The sequence below is a fragment of the Nyctereutes procyonoides genome, unplaced genomic scaffold (genome assembly GCF_905146905.1).
Source record: "Nyctereutes procyonoides isolate TBG_1078 unplaced genomic scaffold, NYPRO_anot_genome, whole genome shotgun sequence".
Taxonomy (NCBI): domain Eukaryota; kingdom Metazoa; phylum Chordata; class Mammalia; order Carnivora; family Canidae; genus Nyctereutes; species Nyctereutes procyonoides.
The window spans coordinates 7533104-7559434 of NW_026575140.1; the positions used below are offsets into that span (position 1 = coordinate 7533104).

Sequence of the window (26331 nt, forward strand, 5' to 3'; positions counted from 1 at the left end):
TCAGTCATGCTACTTCTCTACTTAAAGTCCTTTACTGGCTTCTGTTTTGTGAAGAGCTAAAAAAGTCCACGGAGTGTACTGCGAGTCCGTATGGGATCTGACACTGTGTCCTATCTGCTTACTGCTGTGATATCGTGTATCTGACTTTCATTACTCTCTCTTCTCCTCTTTGTGTTCCAACCACGTTGGCCTCCTCACTGTTCCTCTAACACGTCAGGGAAGCTGTTTCTCCTGCTGTATATTCTTCTACTAGATACCAACTTGACTAACTCAAGTCTTAGCTTTAATGTTATCTTCCCATTGAAGCCTATCTTGGTTTCCTTATTTAAACTTTTATATTTTAATGTAAATATTTTCACATATTTTTATATTTTAATGTAAAATATACCATTAGTATACCATTTATTATATTTTTCCTGCTGGGATTATGAGCTAAGTGGGTGAAGGTGGTCAAAAGATAGTAACTTCTAGGGCACCTGAGTGGCTTAGTTGGTTAAATGTCTAACTCTTGATTTTAGCTCAGGTCATGGTCTCAGGGTCATGTGATTGAGCCCCGTGTCAGGCTCTACATTCAGCATGGAGTCCTCTTGTCTCTCATCCTCTTCTCCACCCCGCCCCCTTCTCTCTCTCAAAAAAGGAAAAAATAGATATGAACTTCCAGTTAGAAGATAAATATCTTCTGAGGATGTGATATACAGCATAGCAACTATAGTTGACAATATTGTGTATTTAAAAGTTGCTAAGAATAGATCTTTTTTAATAAAGATTTTATTTATTTATTTATTTATTTATTTACTTACTTACTTACTTACTTAATGAGAGAGAGAGAGAGCGAGCAGGAGGGAGCCGCGAGGGGGAAAGAATCCCAAGCAGACTCTGTGAGCTGAGCTAATCACAGAGCTCTGTCCCACAACCCTGAGATCATGACCTGAGCCAAAATCAAGAGTCAAACACCCAACCTACTGACCCATTCAAGCACCCTACTAATAGTAGGTCATCATCATCACAAGACAAAAATTATTATTATTTTTAAAATTATTAATATATGAGGTAATAGATGTTAAGTTATTGTGGTAATCATTTTGTAGCATACACATATATCAAATCATTATGTTGTACACCTTAAACTAATATACTGTATGTCAATCACATCTCAATGAAATGGAAAGAAATTTTAATCCATCCCTGGTGTTTTCAATCTTCCTTTCTCCTTGCTGTTTTTTTTTTCTTTTGTAAAATATTTTTATTTGTTCATTTGACAGAAAGAGAGAGACCACAAGTAAGTGGAGTGGCAGGCAGAGGGAGAGGGAGAAGCAAGCTCCCTGCTGAGTAGGGAGCCCAACACGAGGCTTGATCCCAGGACCCTGGGATCATGACCTGAGCCGAAGGCATATGCTTAACCAATAGAGCCACTCAGGCACCCCACTTCTTGCTGTTTTTTACTCTCTAGCATTACTAATTTTCTAACATACTGTATCATTTATTTATTATGTATTTTTTTTTGCCTTTGTTTTCCTGCTAGAATAAAAGCTCTGTTAGAACAGGAATTTTTGTCTGTTTTGTTTTGTAATGTATCCCCAAAACTAGGACAGTGACTGGCACAGACTAGACACCTAATAAATATTCTTTCAATGAATAAATAAGCATGCATTATTTTTATGGTCAGAGAAAAGGAAAACAAAGTCTTATGTATTGGAAAGAAGAAGAAAAACCTATCTAACAGAAGAGATTTTCTTTATTTGAATTTCTAACTCTTGTTTTCCTTTTCTGCAGGCTTTAGCAGAGGAGGAATGATTGAGCACAGCCTCTCACTGTGCTACCACAACAAACTCATCTTAGCCCCTATGGTTCGGGTAGGCACTCTCCCCATGCGGCTGCTGGCCCTGGACTATGGAGCGGACATTGTGTACTGTGAGGTAAGAGGCTCCTAATTTTCCTGGAGGACTTTTTCACCAGTGCAGCCTCCTAATCTGTGAGTTGAAGTGGCCAGGAGTTGGGGGAGAGAATGGGTACTCACTTCACAGGTCCTCACTGAAGGCAAATATGTATGACACTTGTGAGTTCTCTGGGCCCTGTTCAGGGCCAGGAGGCCAGGCAGCATGGAGGCATTGTGGGATTCCTGGGCTGGATAGTTAGATGAGTGTCATGTCAGGTCACTGCCCTGGCCTCTGTAGGAGTTAATAGATGTTCAGTGCATGAGTGAATTACCTCATGGTTAGGAGGAGGATGAAAAGGACCAGATTCAGGCTAGGGAAGCTGGATAGGGTTGGTTTGGGGAGCCACAGGATTTTCTAGTAGTAGTAGCTAGTGGGTTGCCTACATCCTGGCTGCTGTGGAGAACAGTAGGACTTGAGACCCAGGTTTAAAAAGCATTTTCAGGGTGTCTGGGTGGCTCAGTCCGTTAAGTGTCTGGAATCAGGCCTTGCACTGGGCTTCTTGATTGGTGGAGAGGCTGCTTCTCCCCTCACCCTTTCCTGCTCCCCTTGCTTGTGCTTACTCTCTTTTTCTTTGTCAGATAAATAAATAAAATCTTAAAAAAGTATTTTCCAGGAAAAATAGCATCACAAGAATAGCTGATATTGGATAGTGTGGGGGTGTGAGCAGTGTTTTTCAGCTGGGCATATAAAAGAATTATCTGGAGAGCTCCCCCCCATCTCCAGTCCCAATGTGTCTCCCCAGTGTGTGTGAGAAGTAAGAAGAAGCCATTCAAATGCTTCAGATATTTCTGTCTTTCAGAGGCACTGGTGGTGGATGGGGACTGTGGCTATAAAAGGACAGCACAAGGGATTCTGGTGTTGATGTTTCTGTGTCTTAACTGTATCAGTGTCAATATCCTGGTTGTAATAGTATACTATATTTTGTAAGATGTTATCATTGGGGAAGGTGGGCAAACAGTACATAGGAGCTCCTATTCTCTCTCTCTCTCTTTTTTTAAATTTTAAAGATGTTTTAAATTTATTTATTCATGAGAGAAAGAGAGAGAGAGAGAGAGAGAGAGAGGCAGAGACACAGGCAGAGGGAGAAGCAGGCAGGCTCCATGCAGGGACCCCGACATGGGACTCGATCCTGGGTCTCCAGGATCACACCCTGGGCTGAAGGCGGTGCCAAACCACTGAGCCACCCGGGCTGCCCTCTCTCTCTCTCTTTTTTATTTTTTTTTAAGATTTTATTTATTTATTCGAGAGAGAGAGAGAGAGAGAGAGAGAGAGAGAGAGAGGCAGAGACACAGGCAGAGGGAGAAGCAGGCTCCATGAGGGGAGCCTGACGTGCAACTCCATCCTGGGTCTCCAGATTCAGGCCCTGGGCTGAAGGTGGCGCTAAACCGCTGAGCCACCAGGGCTGCCCCCCTCTCTCTCTTTTTTAAAGTAGGCTCCATGCCCAGCAAGGAGCCTGACAGTGGCTTGAATTCACGAACTGAGCTAAGATCAAGAGTCTGATGCTTAACTGATTGAGCTACCCAGGCGCCCCTTGGAGCTCACATTCTTACAACTGCATATGAACCTCCAATTATTTAAAAATAAAAACTTCAGTTAAGAAGAAAGCCTCTGAGGGGTGCCTGGGTGGCTCAGTTGGATAAGTGTCTGCCTTCAGCTCAGGTCATGATCCCAAGGTCCTGGGATCGAGCCGCATGTCGAACCCCATGTCAGGCTCCCTGCTCAGTGGGAAGCCTGCTTCTCCTTCCCCTCTACTGCGCCCCCTGCTTGTGCTCTCTCTCTATCTGCCAAATAAATAGATAGATAGATAGATAGATAGATGATAGCCACTGATGTAGAGAGAAGGGAGGGCTTAAGAGGGAACTTGGGAAGAATACACTCTAATATGCTGGATGTTTATATGTGGGGGGACAGGTAAGTAATTTATGATAGAAAAGTGAAAGAATGGGGCACCTGGCTGGCTCAGTCAGTAGAGCATGTGACTCTTGGTCCTGGGGTTGTGAGTTCAAGCCCCACGTTGGGGGTGGAGCCTACTTAAAATTAAAAAAAAAAAAGTAGGAGTGAGAAGAATAGGCAAATTAAGAATGTGTGTCAGAGAAGGCAAAAGTCAGGTTTGTCAAATGTGACAGATGATACAGAGAAATCCAATTTGCAAATAGACCAAAAAGGTATTTGATTTGAAAATCAGGTGATTGGAGGACAGCTGTGACAGAAATGAGGACTTGTTGGGGCAACATTGTGGAAGGAGCAGGAAATGAGGAAAGAGAAACAGAGCTGCCCACTACCCTTCAGGAATTCGAGAGGTGAAGGGAGGCAAAGAGTACACCCAAGTAGGGGAGATGGTGAAGGGAGTTGTTTCTGGGTGACTTGCATGTTTGCAACATAAGAGAAAGCTCTTAGGGGATCCCTGGGTGGCGCAGCGGTTTAGCGCCTGCCTTTGGCCCAGGGCGCGATCCTGGAGACCCGGGATCGAATCCCACGTCGGGCTCCCGGTGTATGGAGCCTGCTTCTCCCTCTGCCTGTGTCTCTGCCTCTCTCTCTCTCTCTCTGTGACTATCATAAATAAATAAAAATTTAAAAAAAATGCCTTTAAAAAAAAAAAAAGAGAAAGCTCTTAGCAGTGAGGGGAGGCCTGAAGATTTGGCAGATCACTGTGGGGTGGGTAGGGGCTGGACTTGGAGGGGCAGGATTCTATTTTTTTTTTAAGATTTTATTTATTTATTCATGATGGGGGGGGGGCAGAGACACAGGCAGAGGGAGAAGCAGGCTCCATGCTGGGAGCCCAATGTGGGACTCAATCCCAGGACTCCAGGATCATGTCCTGGGCCAAAGGCAGGCACTGAACTGCTGAGCCACCCAGGGATCCCCGAGGGGCAGGATTCTAGATGAGGTGGTGGGATCTGCCTCCAAGATAGGGCAGGGAGGAGAGTGGGAGAACCGTGGAAGGCAGGGAAACCAAGGGATTTTGCCTGAGTGGCTTGTTTTACAAGACGTGGGAAGCCAATCTTCTGTCGGTGATGAAGGTGGCAGGAGTGGGATGGGGACCCGAGGAAAGAAAGTGAGGGCATTTTGGTCCCGTTCCTATGGGGAATGGGTACTGGGAGATTTGCCTGGCCATTACGTATGCATAGTCATGCTGGTTTTTAGCTTTATGGGAACGAGAGCTGCAAAGCCTGGCAGACAGATGCCCATGGCTGCAGATTGGCATGTCAGTATCTACAGCTGGGCAGAGGCAGAGCCAGCTAGGGTGCTAGCAAGGTGAAATGGGAGAGAGGGGCTATGTGTTGTCCAAATGTGGGAGTCAGAAAGGGAGGTTCCCAAGTTTAGGGTCACGGGCATAGAACCTGACTTCTAAGGGGTTTGTTGAAATAGAGTCAAGGAGGTCCAAGAAATGAGAGTTGGGCATCCATAAGCTTTCCAGGCTGTTGGAATATCCCCAGGGCAGGAAGGAACCTGTGTCCAGAGGCCAGTCCCGAGGGAATGTGATAGTGCACTGAGCATTATTTATCTGGTCACTCATCCTTGGAGCCACTACTCAGGCCCCCAAGTGGTCAGCTATGGGTTAGGGTTAGCGTTTTCTTTTCTTTTCTTTTCTTTTCTTTTCTTTTCTTTTCTTTTCTTTTCTTTTCTTTTCTTTTTCTTTCTTTTCTTTTCTTTTCTTTCCTTTCTCTTTCTTTCTTTCTTTCTTTCTTTCTTTCTTTCTTTCTTTCTTTCTTTCTTCTTTCTTTCTTTCTTTCTTTCTTAAGATTTTATTTATTTATTCATGAGAGACCCACAGAGAGAGGCAGAAATATAGACAGAGAGGGAAGCAGGCTCTTCACAGGGAATCCAGTGAGAGACTTGATCCCTAGACCGGGATCACGCCCTGAGCCGAAGGCAGATACTCAACCACTGGGCCACCCAGGTGTCCCAGGGATAGCCCTTTTTAGCCAGCCCCCTTCTCGCCCTCCAGAAAAACCTCTTGGACGTAGAAGAAGATTGGGAGGAAGGACTGTGAGGACTTGTGGACTCAGAGCCTGAGGAACGGAGACCAAAAAGATCAAGTCCCAGAGAACTCAGCTGTTGTTTTGTTGCTTGTGATGCCCTCTTTGGCATGTTTGATGGGCATTTACATTGGGAGAATCAATATGGCTTGTGAACAAACCGGCCTCTGCCAGAGGACACCTCGACCTTCTACCCAAGCCTAACCCCTATGAAGAGCAGAGGCAGGCTGGTCAGTGGACCCTTAGCATGGATGGGTAGGTGGCCAGGGACTGGGCCAAGTACTAGACGTGGCACAGTATGGTGCCTGGTGCCCCCTGGTGGATCCGGCGTTGCTCTACAGGCCCGCTGCCTGGATGATCCATCTTCTGGGTTCACATCAAGTGGCACAACTGCGGATTTAGTTAAACCATCCCCCCCCACCTAATAGGATATTAGCATATAGGGTCTACGACATACCAGGCATGCATGTACCTCCTCAAAAGCTCTGCAAAGCCCTCAGCAGTTGGAAGTGAAGAAAGGATGAACTAGCTCAGCAGAAGTCTAGGGAGTCAAGGGAGTTAGATCTCTAGAATCTTTTCTTTGTGCACAACTGAAACTAAGGTCTGCCTTATTGTTAGGGGTTTTCCAAGAGTTCCTCAGATGTCATTTATCGATTCCTTTTTTTTTTCTTTTTAAGATTTTATTTATTTATTCATGGGAGATACAGAGAGAGAGGCAGAGACATAGGCAGAGGGAGAAGCATGCTCCCGATGAGCCCGATGTGGGACTCAATCCTGGAACCCCTGGATCACGCCCTGAGCTGAAGGCAGACGCTCAACCACTGAGCCACCCAGGTGTTCCTATCCATTCCCTATTATAAGGGGACTCCAGTCCCTTAAACTGTGAGAGGACACCTACCTGTTAGACTTAAACCTTTTACTAAGCAAGATCAAGGGAGGAGGTGGTGTTCTTTTTTTTTTTTTTTTTTTTTTTTTTTTAGGAGGTGGTGTTCTTAAGAGACCCTGATTTCCAGAATGGGCACTTAAATTTTTTTTGTGTGTGTGTGGTAAAAAACACATAACATAAAATTTACCATCTTAAACATTTTTGAATGTGCACTTTGGTAATGTTGAGTTGTGAAACAGATCTCTAGAATCTTTTCTTTGTGCACAACTGAAACTCTCTATCTGTGAAACAACTCCCCCTTACCCCATCTCTCCAACCCCTGGTAACCACTCTTCTATATTCTGTTTCTATGAATTTGACTACTTTAGATACCTCATAGAAGTGGAAGCATGTGATATTTGTCTTTTTGTGACTGGCTTGTTTCGCTTAGCATAGTATCCTCAAGGTTCATTTATTTTGTAGTATGTGGCAGGGTTTCTTTCATTTTTTAGCTGAATGATATTCCATTGTATGTATATGCCCCATTCTTTTTATACATTCATCTGTTGATGGACATTTGGGTACTTCCACCTTTTGGTTATTTTGAATAGTGCTGCTATGAACATAGGTATGCAAATACCTCTTTGAGATCTTGCTTTCAGTTCTTTTGGGTATATATATCCTCAAGTAGGATTGCTAGATCAGGTGGTAGTTCTGTTTTTCATTTTTGGTTTTTTTTTTTAAGATTTTATTTATTTATTAGAGACACACACACACACACACACAGAGAGAGAGAGAGAGAGAGAGAGAGAGAGAGAGAGAAGCAGAGACACAGGCAGAGGGAGAAGCAGGCTCCATGCAGGGAGCCCGACATGGGACATGGTGGGACTTGACCGCTTCTCCAGGATCACGCCCAGTCTCCAGGATCATACCTGGGGCTGAAGGCAGCGCTAAACCGCTGAGCCACCTGAGGCTACCCTGTTTTTCATTTTTGGAGGAAACTCTAGACTATTCTCCCTAGCACTTTACATTTCTACCAACAGTGCACAATTTCTCCACATCCTTGCTAACACCAGTTCTGTTCATTCATCTTTCTTTCTTTCTTTCTTTCTTTCTTTCTTTCTTTCTTTCTTTCTTTCTTTCTATAGCAGCCATCCTAATGGGTGAAAGGTGATAGCTCATTGTGGTTTTAATTTGCATATCTCTGGTGATTAGCAATGCTGAGTATGTGCATATGCTTGTTGAGTGTGTATCATCTTTGGAGAAATTTTTATTTAAGTCCTTTCCCCAGAATGGCTTAAAAAAGAATTCATATTTATGGAAAAGTTGCTATATGTTTATACCTCAGTAAAATTTTTTTTTTAAAGGGAAAAAATTATTGAAAAGTTGCAGGGAAAAAAAAAAGAAAAGTTGCAGGAATGGAGAGAGAGCATCTATCTGTACCCATATATATATATTTTTTTTATGATAGAGAGAGAGAGAGAGAGAGAGAGAGAGAGAGGCAGAGACATAGGCAGAGGGAGAAGCGGGCTCCATGCACTGGGAGCCCGATGTGGGATTCGATCCCGGGTCTCCAGGATTGCGCCCTGGGCCAAAGGCAGGCGCCGAACCGCTGCGTCACCCAGGGATCCCCCTATCTGTACCCATATTGACCAATGGTCAACATTTTTGTTTGATTTGTTTTATCATTTGTGCTCTATCTAATGTATATATATTTTCTCCTTAACTAATTTTTAAAAATTGAAGTACAGTTGACACACAATGTTACATTAGTTTCATGTGTTCTCCTTAACTATTTTTTTTCTCCTTAACTATTTGAGAGTAAGTTTCATGCAGTATGATTTCTTACTTCTCAAGTACTTCACTGATATTTTCCCAGAATTAAGTCTTTCTTCTATTCAATTATGATATAGGCATCATCTTTGGTTAACTTAATATTGATACAGTACTTTTTAAAAATCTACCTTCTATGTTCTAATTTTGTCAATTGACCCAAAATTGTTCTTCTAAGCATTATTTTAACATCTTTTCCCCCCAATATTTTATTTGGGACACCTGGGTGGCTCAGTGGTTGAGTGGCTGCCTTTGGCTCAGGTCGTGATCCTGGGGTCCTGGGATTGAGTCCCACATCAGGCTCCAGAGAGGGAACCTGCTTCTCCCTCTGCCTATGTCTCTGTCTCTGTGTGTGTGTCTCTCTCATGAATAAATAAATCTTTTTAAAAATAGCTAAATAAAGAATTTATTTTTAGGGGCATCTGGGTAGCTCAGTTGGTTATGTGTCTGTCTGCCTTTGGCTTAGGTCCTGATCCTTTGGTCCTGGGATTGAGCCCTGGGGCTAGTTCTTGCGTAGCAGGGAATCTGCTTCTTCCTTTCCCTCCACTCCTCCCCCCACTCGTGCTTTTCCTCTCCCAAATAAATAAAATCTTTTAAAAAAAAAGATTTTATTTTTACGTAATCTCTACATTTAACATGGGGTTTGAACTTACAAATGCAAGATTAAGAGCCTCATGGTCTATTGTCTAAACCAGGCAGACTCCCCTTTTAACACCTTTACTGAGATATGATTCATATGCCACATCATTCACCAATTCAAACTGTATAATTTGGTGCCTTTTGGTATATTTACAGAATTGTCCATCCATACCACAGTAAACTATTGAATATTTTCATCACACCAAAAAGAAACCTCATATCTGTTAGCAACTCTCCCCGATTTCTCCCTTCCCAAGTCCCTGGAAATCAATATTCTACTTTCAGAAATATTCTATTTTCAAGACCTAAGCTGAGATCAAGACCTGAGCTGAGATCAAGAGTCTGATGTTTGGGGCACCTGGGTGGCTCAGTGGTTGAGCGTCTGCCTTTGGCTCAGGTTGTGATCCTGGGGTCCCAGGATGAAGTCCCACACAGGGCTCCCTGCTGGGAACCTGCTTCTCCCTCTGCCTGTGTCTCAGCCTCTCTCTCTCTGTGTCTCTCAGGAATAAATAAATAAAATACTAAAAAAAAAAAAAAAAAAAAAAAGTCTGCTGTTTAACTATACTGAGCCACCCAGGTGCCCCTAAGGCATTTTAAAACTAAATGTTGTGGGGTGCCTGGCTGGCTTAGTCGGTAGACCATGTGACTTTTGATCTCAGGGTTTTGAGTTCAAGCTCCACATTGAGCAATGGAGGCTACTTTAAAAAAAAAATGTTGTTCAGAACATTGGGTACTCATTTGAAGAAAAAATGACTTATAAATGGCCGTAATTTTCAGGCAAGTTAAAATCTAAATTCGTTTTGGGATGCCTGGGTGGCTCAGTTGGTTAAGTGTCTGCCTTTGGCTCAGGTCATGATCCCAGAGTCCTGGGATCAAGCCCTGCATTGGACTCCTTGCTCAGCAGGAGTCGTCTTCTCTCCCTTTGCCCCTGCTCATGTTCATGCACATGCATGTGTGCTCTCTCTCTCTCAAATAAATAAATAAATAAATAAACAAATAAATAAATAAATAAATAAATCTTTTTAAGAAGTTACAAGAGGACTCTTTTAACAAAATCTAAATTATTTTTATAAAGAATGGGATGCCTGGGTGGCTCAGTGGTTGGGCGGCTGCCTTCGGCTGAGGTCATCATGATCCCGGGATCCAGGATCGAGTTCCACATTGGGCTCCTGTGAAGAGCCTGCTTCTCCCTCTGCCTATGTCTCTGCCTCCTCTCTCTCTGTCTCTCATGAATAAATAAATCTTAAAAAAATTATTTTTAAGAAGAGGAAAAAACAATTGAGACTATTTATTTATTTATTTATAGATTTTATGTATTTATTTGACAGAGAGAGAGAGAGAGAGAGAGAGATAGCGCACAAGCAGGAGGAACTATAGGCAGAGGGAGAGGGAGAAGTAGGAAGCCCAATGTGAGTCTTGATTCTAGGACCCTGAGACCATGTCCTGAGCCAAAGGCAGTCGCTCAACCAACTGAGCCACCCAGGTGCCCCAAGATTATATTCTTCACTATATAATGGAGATATATTTAGGAAGTAAAAGGTACTGTTCATGGCCAAGTTAGGGTGATCTTTCCTATAAAAATAGAATGTTATGTACGATAGAAATTAAGGTTTGTAACAACGCGGATAGACCTAGAGGGTATTATGCTAAGTAAAATAGTCAACAGAGAAAGACAAATACTGTCTGATCTTACTACCTGTGGAATCTATTTATTTATTTATTTTTAAATTTTTTTAAAATATTTTATTTATTTATTCATAGAGACAGAGAGAGGGAGAGGCAGAGACACAGTCAGAGGAAGAAGCAGGCATCATACAGAGAGCCTGATGTGGGACTCGATCCATGCAGGCAGTGCTAAACCGCTGTACCACTGGGGCTGCCCCTACCTGTGGAATCTAAAAAGCAAAGCAAATAAGAAACAACAACAAAAAAGAGAAACAAACTCATAAATACAGAGAACAAACTAGTGGTTGCCGGAGGGGAGGAAGTTAGGGGATGAGTGAAGTAGGCAAAGGAGTTTAAGAGGTACAGACTTGTAGTTATAATATGAATAAGTTATAGGATTGAAAAGCACTGGGACACCTGGGTGGCTCAGCAGTTGAGCACCTGCCCCTGGCTCAGGGCTTGATCCGTGATCTCAAGATGGAGTCCCACATCAGGCTCCCTGCCTGGAGCCTGCTTCTCCCTCTGCCTATGTCTCTGCTTTTCTCTCTCTGTGTCTTTCATGAATAAATAAATAAAATCTTTTTTAAAAAAAGTAAAGCTTAGGGAATATTGTCAATAATACTGTAATAACTTTGTTTGATGATACATGGTAACTACATTTCTTGTGGTGAACATTTCATAAAGTATAGAATTGTTTGAACCACTGTTGTACACCTGAAAGTAACATAATATTATATGTCAACTATATCTCAAAACTAGAAAAAAAAAGTAGAGCATAGGTTAAAAAAGCAATTGAGGAAGTGGTAGTAATAGAAGAAAAGTATTTGTGGTAGGTAACTCAGAAAAACTCAATATCCAATTTGACAAAGAATAGATTTTTTTTCCTGCAACTTGTATAGATGTAAAAGGCAGTTTGCTCTGAAGATTCACTGATCATAAACTACCACTAAGAAAAACGATGTTTGTTTTCACTTAATTAAGGAAATATAGTGAAAAAACTATGAGGTTCCATTTTATCCCAGAACTAACTAAAATGAATAAAATTGACGAACAGTGGTGTTGAGGGTGCGTGGGTGAGCAGACACACTTGTGATTTTATTGGTGACAATTTAATTTTTCCACTTAAACAGTTGAACATCTGCTGCATACAAGGTCTTGAAGAGGTTCTGGCAGATGTTTCGTGAGCACTTGCAACATGCTAGATGCTGGTGATGAATGAAAAGGCATCCAGGCCCCACAGGCTCCTTTGGTGTGGTGGGGAGACTGAAAAGAAAACAAGACATTTCAAGGGCCATTTTGCCTTAATTCCTCCTCTTGTGGCTCAGGCTACCTGGCCTGGGTCCTCAAGGCCTACCTTTGTGTGGTCACAGGATCCTCCTCAGGGGGTTTATAGTCTAATGTAAAGGTATGACTGAGGTATGTATAGCTAGCATTTGAAGTAGCAAATGTGGACTTGGAGGAGGGGCGTTTGGGAATCCTGAGGAGGACAAGTTAGATCTGGCAGGGCTGGGGCTTCAGCAAAGGCTTGCCTTGCTGTCGTCTGCTCATTTCTGGCTGAAGTTCAGCCTGCCTGCAAAGCTTCTTTTTATGAGCACAGGCCATTTGATGCTCTGCCCACTTTCCCACTTGCCTTTTTGGCCTGCCCCTGCAACTAAGATCCTGGCTCCAGGGGCTCTGTGTTGGGCTCTGTCCATCCCTTGAGACACTACACTGACTCTTGGGGTTAAATGCCAGCCACATATCCGTAACTGCTTGGTGGTGGTGATTTGTTTGGCCAGGACTGGTGGACATCGGGTACTTGATGACCTGAATGCAACATAGAGAATAGCCAGAGAAACGCCTATGTGTGTACTAACTCAGATGATGAGTATGTGGGGAAGCCATAGGTACCCTTTGGCCACTTTAGCTTTGCATACTCCCATGAGGGAGCTATTGTGCCCACCTGGCTGGAGTTGTGACTTGCTGAGGCTCATAGGTAGTCAGTATGGGGATGGATACCAGGGGGCAGAGTTTCCTCTCTATTTTTCTGGACCTGCAGAACCCCTTGGTATGAGCTTCTGGGCAGTGTGTCAGGTTTTATCTTACACATTTTTTGAAATGATCACTGAACAAAGCAGAACAGTTGTTTCCTACCAAGAGGCAGAGGATCTTAGTCCTTCAGGAGACAGGAGCTTTCCCTTCATTTTCATGATCCTGATTTTGAAGAAACCTCTTTCTCTTTTCTTTCCTAAGTCAGTTTGAAGATGTCCAGAGTCAAAGAGCTCACCCCTTTTGTTTCCACACAGTGTGACCCATGTTGGGCAGGAGTTTTAGAACTGATCTCAAGGCTTCCTCCCTCTGCTTTTATTCACTGGTCCCACTTTTGTCCTTGGACATTTCCTGGGAGCCCAACACTGCTGTTTGTGTGGGGATGAGGTAGGAGGGTCTTTGAGGGGATGGACTGGAACTGAGATGAGTAGGTGGGGAGAGTGTCCAGGTGTCCATAATCTGGTCTATTGTCTTCTCTCTGGCTCCCTGAGTAGCTCATCCTTCCTAGGCCCCCGATGTCTTCACAGCCACTGGGAGGAGCAGCTGACCGAGGGTAGCTCACTCAGGCTCCTGCTTGCCATGTTTAGGGGAGGATATCAGTGTTACATTTCCCAAAAGCCATGATTTGTTGTTAGTAGTAGGATAACAGGCTGAGTGACCACCCTCCCATTAGCGACCTCCAGTGAAGGTCCCTCCCCCTGGGCCCAGGACCTACATGACCAGCACCGATAAGTGCCCTCTGATTCCTCTGCAGGAGCTGATTGACCTCAAGATGCTTCAGTGCAAGAGAGTTGTCAATGGTGAGTACAGTTCTGATCCCAGGATTGTGTGGGTACCTGGTCAGGCCCAAGCAGCACCAACTACTCCTGCCCTTGCGTGGAGTGACAGTGTCCTGCCAGTGTGCTCCTTGCCTGGCTGTGTCATTTTGTGGATAGTGTCCTCCTTTGACAGCAGTCACTACTCTCCAGAGACCCTGACAAAGAGCCAAATATAAAATAGGCTGAGAATACCTTCCACCCACAGGCTTGCTGGCATAGACAGTGACAGGTTTCATAGTAGAGGAGGGACCCTAAAAGCCTTGGGGTTGGCCAGCTTCAGCATTGTTCCTGACTCTGCTACTCCCTAGCTGTGTGACTTTGGGCAAGTCACAATGACTTCTCTGCCTCCATTTCTTCAGCTGTTAAGATGAAAATCAAAACCCCTGCTTTACTTAAATCATATGGTTGGAGTGAAAATCAAATAAGATAAGGTACGTGTAAGTACTTTGCAGATAGAAGTGGTTGTGCTAAATTGTGGTTTTGCTTATGTTTTATTGATGAGGCTGATTCTGTTTTGATTAGAGTTGTGGTATTGTTTGAGGTTTTTGAAATGTATACCCATTTTTGAAATCTTAATATCAGAAGTTGTGACTCATTTTGTCTTTGTTTTAGATTTATATTTTTTTGTTACGAAAATTTCATTTTTACAGAACCATATAGCCTAGAAAATGAAAATGCCCATAATTTCATATTTGAAGAGGTAATCATGAGGAGGAATAATATATATTTTTTACACGTTTAGTAAAGTGTGTATGTAAAAATAGAGAATGTTTCTGTATATGCTTTCCCTTGGGATCATGCTCTGCAAGTTTTGCCCCTTACTTTTTTACTAGAACCTTTCCCCATGTCAGTACCTGTAGATAATTATGTCAGAATTGATTTCATCAGTGTTTTAATGGGAGTTTCCAGTATTTTGCTGTTAAAAATAAAGCTGTATAAACACAGTAAGTTTTTGCAGTTCTTCTCTCAGACTTCCTCTTGCTAGTTAAAAGCCTGCGCTGTTGGAATTTGCTTCAATTGCCTCTCCCAACGTGTCACCACCTTTACCCTACGTTTTTAACCTAATCTGTTTAGTGCTGAGTTGATAATAACTGCTTCCATTTATGGAAATGCCTTACGTGTATTAAAGATCTCATTCATTTCTCAAAATAAATGCACAAGGTAGGCATAATCTCCCATCTGCCACATTGGATCTCTTTGATGTGCCCGTCATCTTTGAGAGCTAATAATGGTAGTACCTACTATAGAGCTGTATTTTGAGCAGCATATGAAATTCTTATTATTTACAACAATTATGTTCTATTAGGTTGCATTGAACCACAAATTAGCAAATACTGAACCATTGCTTTTAGGGGAAATACAGGATTAAGTTTGTGCAAGCATCTGGTCACAGCATTTTCACTAACAGATCAGTACATAACCTTGTTTTATATGTGTTTCTATTTTAACATTGAACTCACAGACTTCAGTTCTCTAATTTCATGTTTGAACAGAGGTTGTTTAACATGTATTTTCTCTGTAAGGCATCTCTGAGCCTTCTTGTGCTTTGGAGCACGAGATAACACTTTAGCACTGTGCTTGGGGCCATTTTCAACAGCGGAATTAACAAAAGGCCCACAAATGCAGAAATATGTGACGTTAAATATACCGCCATAAGGACACTTATTTACAGTATAAGACCTTAGCTGGAAATGTACACATCAGGGGACTGACTTTTTTTTTTTAACATTTTTTTAAGTTTTTATTTATTTATGATAGTCACACAGTGAGAGAGAGAGAGGCAGAGACATAGGCAGAGGGAGAAGCAGGCTCCATGCACCGGGAGCCCGACGTGGGATTTGATCCCGGGTCTCCAGGATAGCGCCCTGGGCCAAAGGCAGGCGCTAAACCGCTGCCCACCCAGGGATCCCCAGAGGACTGACTTTTTTTTGCAGTTCTACATCAGTCTGTGAATGACCATGAAAATGCCATGAGTATTGATTTTGGGGTTACAGATACATTTTAGCAATCAGGCAAATTTGGAAGTATGTAAGTACACGTAATGAGGGTTGACTGTAATAGAGTGAATCTCCACTCACAGTACATGGTAAATAATTAAGAAACAGCAACTTTACTGAATGAACTTCAGAGTGACATCTGGGAAAATTTGGGCCAAGGCTAAAACATAGACAAGGTTCCATGTATGCACATTTTTTTTCAGTCTTTTAAAAATTACAAAATGTAAATACTATACCAAGGAAGTGCATAAAACACAAGCATGCAGTATAACAAATAACTGTAAAGCAGCCAGCTGTAACTAACCATCCCCTAGATCGAGGAATAGACCATCATTAGCACCTCAGAAGCTTCCAGGTGCTCACTGATTTCTTTAAAGAATTGTGTATTTCCAGCATCCATTTCTCCCCTTCAGAGTGATTTTTTTTTTTGCTGTGTTTTCTCCCAGGGATTAGGCTAGGTTGAACTTGCTTCTTCATTGGGTGGCCCTGTGTGTTTGTGTTTTCTTGCAGAGGTGCTCAGTACAGTGGACTTTGTCGCCCCTGATGACCGAGTCGTCTTCCGCACCTGCGAAAGAGAGCAGAGCAAGGTTGTTTTCCAGATGGTATGAGATTCCAGGGGCTGAGCACCCTCCCAAGGGTTATGCATCCTTAAATGCCTGGGCTCTGTTGCATAGTAGTGGTTTCCTTAGACTGCTTTAATGTTTTTCAAAGATTTGTTCATGAGTGTTTATGTTGTCAGAGAGAGTTTAAGGAAGTCAAGTTAGAGCACTCTGTTACATGCCTCCAGTGTCAAACATAATTTCCTTAGTTGTTGGAATTGTTTGTTTGGCATGACTTATATATTTTTACCTGCTAGGATTGGTTATTCAGTTCATGTTCTTTGTTTTTGTATAGTCTGTATATATTTCCCATAGAAAGAAAATTAGGTTTCCTCAAGACTAGTTGATTTATGTTTGGCTTGAATGACTCCATAGCACTCTTCTCTCACTTTTTCAGAAATAAGTTCTGTATGACGTTTAAGTTTTTATTTTTATCTTATTTTATTTTATTTATTTTAAGGATTTTATTTATTTATTCATGAGACACACACACACACAGAGAGAGAGAGAGAGAGGCAGAGACACAGGCAGAGGGTGAAGCAAGCTCCATGCAGGGAGCCCGACGTGAGACTTGATCCCGGGACTCCAGGATCACGCCCTGGGCTGAAGGCAGGCGCTAAACTGCTGAGCCACCCAGGCTGCCCCAGATGTTTAAGTTTTTAAACTTAACAATGGGTAGACATATGATAAAGCAAATATAGCAAAATATTAATTGTAGAATATAAGTGGTGAGTATATGAATATATGTTCACTATATAATTTTGTCAACTTTTTTTTTGTGTTAGAAAATAATCACAGGATTGAGGATGTTTTCTAGGCCTTCCAGGTCCAATTTTTACCTCTGACAGTGAGCTAGTTCAGTGGCCTGGCTGTTTAAGAGGATGACAGGCAGACTCTACTTGCTGAAGTGTGCGTGCACATGGAGTGCATAGATGTGTTTGTCTATGCATCTGTGCATGTATACCTGTGTCAGGGATGGTGATTGATGCAGTCTCTTTTGTTCCCAGGGGACCTCAGATGCAGATCGAGCCCTTGCTGTGGCCAAACTTGTGTAAGTTCTGTCTTTGGGACTGCCTTTTCCTCTCCTATGGGCTGTGAAGCTTTACTGTTTTGGTGACCTTGGAGGTGACCATCCTTCTGTCTCTTAGCTGTTTACCTTCTCTTTCCAAATTAAGAGTATCTGTTATTTTTTGTTTTCTCTGTTTTTGCATCTGAGGGCTGGCCTGGGACTCATGTGTACCAACAGTACCCAGATTCCAGATAACCTCTGTTCAGGCAGCTATTTTTTAGTATTTATTCATGAAGTTCCCTTTCCAGGGTTTCTTATGACTATGAGCCCTAACATTTTGAGGCTCAGGAAGTGCAGATAAGGTTTACTGCTGCCTAGATTAATGAAGGCAGGAGAGTACATGGTTAGGAGATGGGCTTTAGAGTTAGGCAGACCTGGGTTGGAATTCTGAGTTGCTGCTTGCTGAGATTCCAGGGGCTGAGCACCCTCCCAAGGGTTATTTGTTCTTAGATAAGTTGACTAATCATACTTTAACCAAGGGAACTTAGTTTCCTTATCTATGAAATGAGATCAATAGTACTACCTACCTCTGTCTTTATAGGTGACGGTAGATGAAATAATGCACATAAATGTCTTCACAGTAATGTGGCACATAGTGAGTAATTAGTGTTAGTTATTATTATTAAGTGAAATAATGGTGAGAAGGAACTTAGGCATTAGCTACAGATTGTTAACTATCTACATACCAGAAGATGAGCTAAGGGTCCTTGCCACAAAATTGTTGGAGTAAGCCAACCATATAGCCCAGCAAACAAAGGCAGTCCTGTAACTTCTCCTAGAACCAGTGTTCTGGAAGGGGCTCTATGTGTTGACAAATAGCTTGTACTACCCCAGTCAGAACTGGAACTCTGGGATCAAATTCAGTCAGTGTGGCCGTCATTTGGTATTTGGATTATCTGATATAATTCCCAAGTAGCAAAGTCCTCTACAACTAGCCCATTGTAGATGTTTGAGCACAATATGCTCTTCCTCTTGAACTCTGCTCAAGGAAGGCAGTTCTACCTTTCAGAAACCAGTTTTTTTTTTAAATATTTTATTTATTTATTCATGAGAGACACAGAGAGAAAGAGGCAGAGACACAGGCAGAGGGAGAAGCAGGCTCCCTGTGGGGAGCCCAAGGTGGGACTCGATCCCGGGTTCCCAGGATCACACCCTGGGCTGAAGGCAGGTGCTAAACCATTGAGCCACCCAGGCTGCCCTCAGAGACCAGCTTTTCACCTTTTGTCTCTGAGGGTTGGTATATTTAATACGGCCAGGAACATGGAAAGAGGTTTATGAGCACAGATCCATGCCTTTGACTCTAAATTCTCTCCTCAAGTTGGATATTTATTATCTTTTCTACTTCATGTTTTTCCAGGGAAAATGATGTGGCTGGTATTGATGTAAACATGGGCTGTCCAAAAGAGTATTCCACCAAGGTAAACTGATTTCTTTATATGCCTTACAAATATAGAATACAGAGTAGTGGTGACTAACAAGACATTACCTGACTCTGGAGTAGATCCTATACTAGATGGGGAAAATGCTCAAAAGGATATTATTAGATCAACTGGCGAAATTGGAATATGGAGCATAGCAGATTAGCTACAAATATTGTATCAGGGCAGCCCCGGTGGCTCAGCGGTTTAGTGCTGCCTTCAGCCCAGGGTGTGATCCTGGAAACCCGGGATTGAGTCCCACATCGGGCTCCCAGCAGGGAGCCTGCTTCTCCCACTGCCTGTGTCTCTGCCTCTGTGTGTGTGTGTGTGTGTGTGTGTGTGTCTCTCATGGATAAATAAGTAAAATCTTTAAAAAAAAATATTGTATCAATATGTTTATGAAATTGATAACTCTTCTCTGGTTTTGTAAAAATGTTTTTTTTTAATTTATTTTTTTAAATTTTAAATTGTATTGAGAGAGAGAGAGAGAGAGGCAGAGGGAGAGGGAGAGAGCGAATCCTAAGCAGTCTCCATGCCCAGCCTGGAACCCAAAGTGAGGCTCGATGTCATGACCCTGAGATCATGACATGAGCTACAATCAAGAGTCGGATGCTTAACTGACTGAGACACCCAGGCACCTCGCCCCTAAAGATTTTATTTTTAAGTAATCTCTACATACCCAGTATGGGTTTCAAACTCACAATTCTGGGATTAGAGTTGCATGCTCTATAGACTCAGCCAGGGAGAAGCCCCAAGAGTATCTCTATTAGAAAATACACACAAATATTTACATGTAAAGGGCTATGATACAATGATCAGTAACTTACCTGCAAGTGGTTCAGGACAAACTTTATTTACCTGAACATGCACACATAAACACACATAAAGCACTCATGCCTGAGTAATTAATGATGTAAATGTTAAAAGGAAAAAATGTGAACAGGGCTTTGGTTTTTCATGAAAAAAAACCAAGATGTACATTAAAAAAAGAAAAAGAGGATGCAGTATATGTGTGCCCGTTGTCATATCAGAAAATCAGACCACAGTGTTAGGGCAGTTCAGAAAATGGAGTGGAAAGGCAGCCCTTAATATCTTAATAGGGAAATGTGGTCCTCGATGAGGAGATTTGGGACCCTGAAGGCAGAGGAAGTGGTATAAGCAGGGGCCTGGAGGCCAATATGAGATAGAGGCAGAGAGCCTTGGTTTGACCAGAGCTGGGGAGTAGAAGACGAAGAGGAAATAGGAGCACAGGACTGAAAATCTTGGTTAGGACCAGGTTAGCTGAACATGGACTTTTGATATTTCTGGCCTTTTGGCACAGAGAAGGCATGTGATCAGAAACTTCATTCCCCAGGGGAAACCAGTGTTACTAGTTTCTTGTGTGTCTTTCCAAATATATTCTGTGATAGAAATACTTAGAAATACTAATTTGAAAGCCATGTCTGGTACATTTGAGTGGAAATTGGGCTAGAGGTAAGGACACAGGTTTAGGAGATGAGTGTCCTGGGTGCATTGGGGAGATCAGGGATGGAGAGAGGAGAAGTGAAACACAGAATTTGATAGGACTTGGCAATTGATTGGACTGGGTGTGGGAAGGTGAGGTGAGTATTTGGGGTAGAGGGAGGAAAGACCAGTAGCTAGGAGGACAGTTTGTCTTCAGTGTGATTGGGACTGCTGGAGGAAAAGCATGTTTGGGACAGATAACAAGGACAGCTTGGGGTTGGCTGCATGTGAGGCCCCAGAGGGAGTTCTGTGGGGCTGCCGCTGGGAAACTTATCACAGGGTATGCAGTCATGATCTGCACTGTAGACATAGCAGATTTCCTCCTGGTTCCCCTGCCCAGAGTCAGCCACTCTGTTCCCAGGAGTTTAGTGGCTTGAGAACTTTGGCTTTAGGCCAGGAGGTAAAAGATTACTTGAGGGAAAGGCTCTTTTGGATACTTGAAAACCATAGGGCCTACTTCAAGGAATTATGGAAGTTTAAAATTGTCTATGAGAAGTTGAAAACTTGGGACCTTGTTTTGCTGTCTTCTAATTACTCCTTTATGCTCTGAGATAATATAAAGCATAGAGCCTAAATTATTGGCATTATCTCCCTGATACATTGTAGAATGAAAAAGCAAGGAGCCAAATTAGATAAGATGTACCACCAACTATATATGAGGGATAGGGAATGAATTATTTATATATTTACATTTCTCTTCATAGAATATTTTTGGAAAGACTCACAAGAAACTAGTGTTTTCCCTAGGGAAGGTAACCAAGTTTTTATTTGGTTTGGCATGAGAAATAAATTCCCATTGTAGTGCTCCTCAAAATAACTAACAACTGGCACAGCACTGGTCCTGGCCAGTCAGAACAGATACGTACCAGTATGCTATACCAGTATATACCACCTGAATAGCGATGGTTAAAAAATTGAAGCCTTATAAAAAGCATAAATTGAAAAGCTTTCCATTTCTCAGGGAAGGAGAGTTCTTATTTTTACCCTTTTGAACCTTTAAAATTTTTAATGTGTTATGTATTCAAAAAAGCAAATAAGTAAGTTAAATAAAAAGGAAGGAAGGAAGGAAATACTCATTGACAAAGCTATTGTTGTGGGAGGGCTGGATTTAGATCATGTGATTCCACAAGGCAGGGCTGGATTGTGTGTCGGGTGGATAGATGGAGCCAGGATAAGTGGCTGGGATTCTCTTAAGGCTTCTAAGGTTTGTATCTGTAGCCAAGGTAGGCCAGGGCTGGTAGCTCCTCTGCCCTTTCCATTTTCCTCTGAAATGCGGACTCAGGCTAGCCGAGTCTGCGGGTGGTTCAGGTTCTCTGATTCTAATCTATCATCCTTAAATATGAAATTAAACTGTAATAAGCAAACTTCAAACTTCTGAGCATATCCTATGAGCATTCATTAGATCGAAGTCTATATACTGACAAGGGATTTATTTATTAGATTTGTTTTTTTTTTCCCTTCACCTCATTTTTAACAAGTTCAGCTTTGTTAACATCCTCCCCTTTGCTGATTATTAAAGTAATTCATACCATTGTCCAGAACTTAGGTGATATAGAAAAGTAAAAAAAAAAAAAAAAAGACCAATCATCAATAACCCCGCCATCAAGAGACAACTACTATTGTTAATGTCAAGATTTATGTGGCTCTGCAGGTTGTTGGTTTTCATCAGCTGGGGCTTTTGCTAGAGTTTGATGTTGGTCTGGAGCATTGTTGCTAGCAAGGAAGAAGAGCCTGGACAAGGTTTGCAGGTTATGTTCCTCTAAGTGGCTTTGCTGGCAGTGATGGTACTAAAACAAGTGTTGGTAGTGTAGGACGAAGGTGCATTGGATCTCATTCCAAAGGGAGAATGATTCATTGCTTTCTTAAGGGGTTGCCATATTGTGGGGTTTAGTTTATTAAGACTCTTGGGTAAGGAATGGGCATTCCTGAAAAACAATTTTTGTGGGACCCACTTGCTGATAGATCTGTGGGTTTTGCTAAGAGGATTAGAGTGATGAGTTTTAGAATTTATCAAACTCTGATCCCTGATATTGTGGGCATGGATGCTGCTACTTTCCTGCTTGACCAGAAGTGCCAATTGCCAGGGAACCTTGGTCTCTTGCCTGTGAGTGCTGGGGCGATGCCAGGTTGCTGCACTGTGGGGATGGACCACTCTCCTCCAGCCATAAGAAGACCCTCTGTGTGCTTTTTCCTTAGGGAGGAATGGGAGCTGCTCTGCTATCAGACCCTGACAAGATTGAGAAGGTAAGTCCTGCAGGAGTGAAAGCAGAGGTCTTAAACATGCCTGTGAATAGAGATGTCTGGAACAACCCTCCCCCCACCAATGCCCCCTTCCCCCAAGATTAGTGAATCAGTTACTCAGTTACTCTACCTGGAGTCTGGAATTTTTTTTTTTTTAAGATTTATTTATTTGAGAGAGAGAATGAGTGATAGTGCATGATTGGGAAGGGCAAAGGGAGAGAGAGAGAATCTGAAGCAGATTCTGCTGAGTGCAGAGGGATAGTGGCTTGATCCCACAACCCCGAGATCACAACGTGAACTGAAACCAGGAGTCAGTCACTTAACCAACTGTGCCACCCAGGCACCCTCCCCCTCCCATCTTTTTATTTATTTTATTTTAGTTTATTTTTTAAAGATTTAATTTATTTATTCATGAGAGACACACAGAGAGAGAGGCAGAGACACAGGCAGAGGGAGAAGCAGGCTCCATGCGGGGAGCCCGATGCGGGACTCGATCCCAGGACCCCGGGATCACGACCTGAGCCAAAGACAGACGCCCCATCCCAGAGCCATCCAAGTGCTCCCCCTTCCCACCTTTTTAAGGTAAGCTCTGTGCCAACATGAGGCTTGAACTCATGACCCCCAAATCCAAAGTCATTCGCTCTACTGACTGAGTCAGCCAGGTGCCCCCTGGAGTCTGGAAAAGTTTTGAAAGGCTACCCAGTGATTGTGACATACAGCCAGATTTGGGAACATCTGAGAGAGCATACAAGAGCCTTGGAGTTCCTCAAAAGTCCAAGGCTTAGGGACAGGTCACCTGAGAGCCAGGTAGCTTGAGGAGTCATTTAGAGCCTCCTGTGTATGGCCTGTTCTCTCTTCTGAGGAGATCATGAGAGCATAGGCCAGGCTACCCGTGGATTGTGGACAGACTCAATGGCAGTGGGGGTGAGATGGCCTCTCCCAGGGGGCTTGCTGAGAGCAGCTGTGGGTCCCCTCCCTACTGGTAGAGTCTGTCATCAGCCTTTGAGAGTCAGGCCAGTGTCATCTGAGGTGAGCTGAAGTTGGTCCCCTCTGGTCCCCTTCCCTTGGTGATTCCAAAGGCCAGGTTTATGAGGCACTGTCGACAGGTTGGCATTGCTGCCCAGTGTTGTGAGCTGCCAAGGCCTGTAAGGGTGACATTTCTGCAGCACCATTTATACCTTTTACTTTTTTCTCAGTCCACCAGCTCTCTCCTTGTTGCTCTTCTTAGTTCCTTTATTTTCATTCTCCATTCCCGCTTCCCTGTCTGGGCTTTAAGCCTCCAAGTGCCTCGCATAGGCTAGAGCAACTTGGAATAAGGCACTACCAAGAAAAGCTGCCATTTCTTGTGCTGGCTGCTGCATTGCAGCTCAGCCATGTATATTCCTCAGCCCCACTGTTTTTGGGATATTGGAAGACCAGTGTGTTGATGGGCTTGGTGCTTTTTCATTTTTCCCATGTGTAAATATATATATATATATATATATATATATATATATATATATAGACACACATACATAGGCACATTATATATGTTCTATGTAACTGTATATAATAATATATGTGTAATCACATATTATATGATGATTACATATATAATGTGCTTATGTATGCATGTATATATATTCAGTTTGTTCCTCAAGCCTCTTGAAGTAGACAGGGGAGGCATTTGTTATGTCAATATGATTAAGAATAATAAAACTGAAGCACAGAGAGATAAAAATAATTTGCTCAAGATTATGTAGCGAATAAATAGCAGGCAGAGCCAAGGCTAGAGCCATGATCTTGGGACCTCTAGCCCAGTATCAGTTGCCCCCTCTTGATGGTACCTCAGTTTAACGGTGCCTGGGTGTAGTTTATAAGTGTCTAGTACGGGTCAGTAGACATCTGGATTTAGGAACCTCCAGTCAGACATCTCTGCAGAATGGAGTGATTTGGACAACTGTGGATGTTCAGCTCATCACCACACTTAGGGGAGAGGCCCCACTGTTAGGTGGTTTTGCATGTGCCCACAGACATTATCCTATCCTGCAGCCTCCTGGTTGCTGCCTCCCTGTTGGCTCTGTCTTCTCCACTGCACCTCTTTGGAAAAGGCACATTTCATACATGAGGCAGCACAGTTACACTGCTCAGTTTATTCCATTCCTTTTCTGTTTGGTGGGGTGGTTCGATGGGCTAGGTTGGCTAGTGGTTGTGGTTTGCCTCATGGAGGGGAGGTTGTAGGCTTCCACAACAAAGCCAGATGGGACCCAAGAGTAGTGGGCTGGATTAGATACAGGTTCAAACTCAGCTGGCAGACTGGGGGACCTGGGTGAGAGCTTTGTGAGTTCTTCCAGGCTGGTGTTTTAGGTCCATGGTTCTGTCTCTGGGAGCATTTCAGGATGACCTGCAGCATTTTTTCAAAACAAAGATACTTGTTTGGGTGATGAAGAATTTTGGAAATAGGTAGTGGTGATGGTTATATAACATTGCAAAAATAATTAATGCCACTGAATTATGCACTTAAAAATGGCTAAAATGGGAAATTTTATGTTATATATATTTGATGATGATGATGATAATAATAATAATAATAATAATAAAGGATTCTAAAGGATTTTATCTGTTGAGAATTCTGTATACTCTTGGGGTTGATAAGGGCTGGGAGAGAGTATGAATTAGTCTTTTAAAAAGACTTCCTAGAAAAAAATTAAAAAAAAATAAACTTCCTAGGTAACTCTGATGTATCCTCCCTAGACTAAGAAGCTCAGTTTTAGACTCTAGGTTAGTAATATCCTCTCTTTCACCCAATATCCTCTCTGCCCAAGATTTCCTGTCCCCCCTCCCTCGGGTGCCCAGGGCATTCCCCTCTGCTCTGTACACTTGGGCTATGACTAACAATTGGTGGGGCTCAGTTCTCAGTGATTCCTAAAACTATGCTCTCCCATCCACCTTTCTACCCATTCCACAACAACCAGGGGAGCTACGAGTCTGCTTTTCCTGAGTCAGCTAGTAGATCTGGTGAGATGAGCCTTCCTGTGGGTAGATGTGCCATGTTACCTGTGTTATGACCTTATCTCAGGTCCTTCTGCCCCACAGACTTGCACACCACAGAGATGGATGGTGTGACTTAGGTCTGGTAGAGTTGAGTCCGGCAGGGTTTCATGCTAGAGCCTAGCCAGAAACAGTCTCTATTCACTTGGTCCCCTCAATGTGACCCTTGCAGGTGGCTGGGGATTTTGATTACTAATTTCCTTCCTGATTCTGAAAATGCACATGAAATGAACAGAAATACCAAAGAAAGTGCTTAGAGCTACTTGGATGAAATTCGGCAAAGGAAGTTCTGCAAAACAGAGAACTGGATCAAACCAGCTGACGTTGCTTTAGTCACGAAACTTCAGGGGATTCTAAGTCAGCACTAGCAGAGGAACCTTCCAGAGATGGTACTGCCAGCCTGAGGGATAAGACTAGAAGGAGAAAAAAAAAAAAAAAAAAAAGACTAGAAGGAGAATTTTTATTGTGTATCTCAGTGGATCTGGCAGTCTACCCTCCTTAAAGGGTAGTTTGCCCCCTTAAAGCCTGCCAGAGTGACACTAGGACTACAGGCCCAGTCTGCCTCCCAGGACAGCATCCAGGGACTTTTCCTTTTTGCCAGTTCCTGGCATTTGTGCTTAGGCTATTAGCCCTCTCTTGCCCATGATCTGTCTACCTGCCTTGTCAGCCCAGCCTCTTGGTCTGATGTCTTCGGGAGAGGTTTGACTCA

At 42.9% G+C, this 26331-nt stretch overlaps 1 protein-coding gene across 7 annotated transcripts in view; it reads left to right on the forward strand.

Annotated features, from left to right (window-relative positions):
• The window catches only part of DUS2 (dihydrouridine synthase 2), a 50329-nt gene that overhangs the window by 10397 nt on the left and 13601 nt on the right, over positions 1-26331 (forward strand). For 4 of the 7 annotated variants that reach the window (XM_055306342.1, XM_055306343.1, XM_055306341.1 and 1 more), the window contains 7 exons: positions 1774-1916; positions 13702-13747; positions 16273-16364; positions 17369-17412; positions 18788-18848; positions 22548-22595; positions 23019-23174. In XM_055306342.1, the coding sequence (XP_055162317.1) occupies positions 1791-1916; positions 13702-13747; positions 16273-16364; positions 17369-17412; positions 18788-18848; positions 22548-22595; positions 23019-23174 (573 nt within the window). In that variant the 5' untranslated portion in view covers positions 1774-1790. Of the gene's footprint in view, positions 1-1773; positions 1917-13701; positions 13748-16272; positions 16365-17368; positions 17413-18787; positions 18849-22547; positions 22596-23008; positions 23175-26331 lie in introns of all 7 variants that reach the window. The other 3 variants (XM_055306346.1, XM_055306347.1, XM_055306348.1) reach the window with 3 other exon arrangements.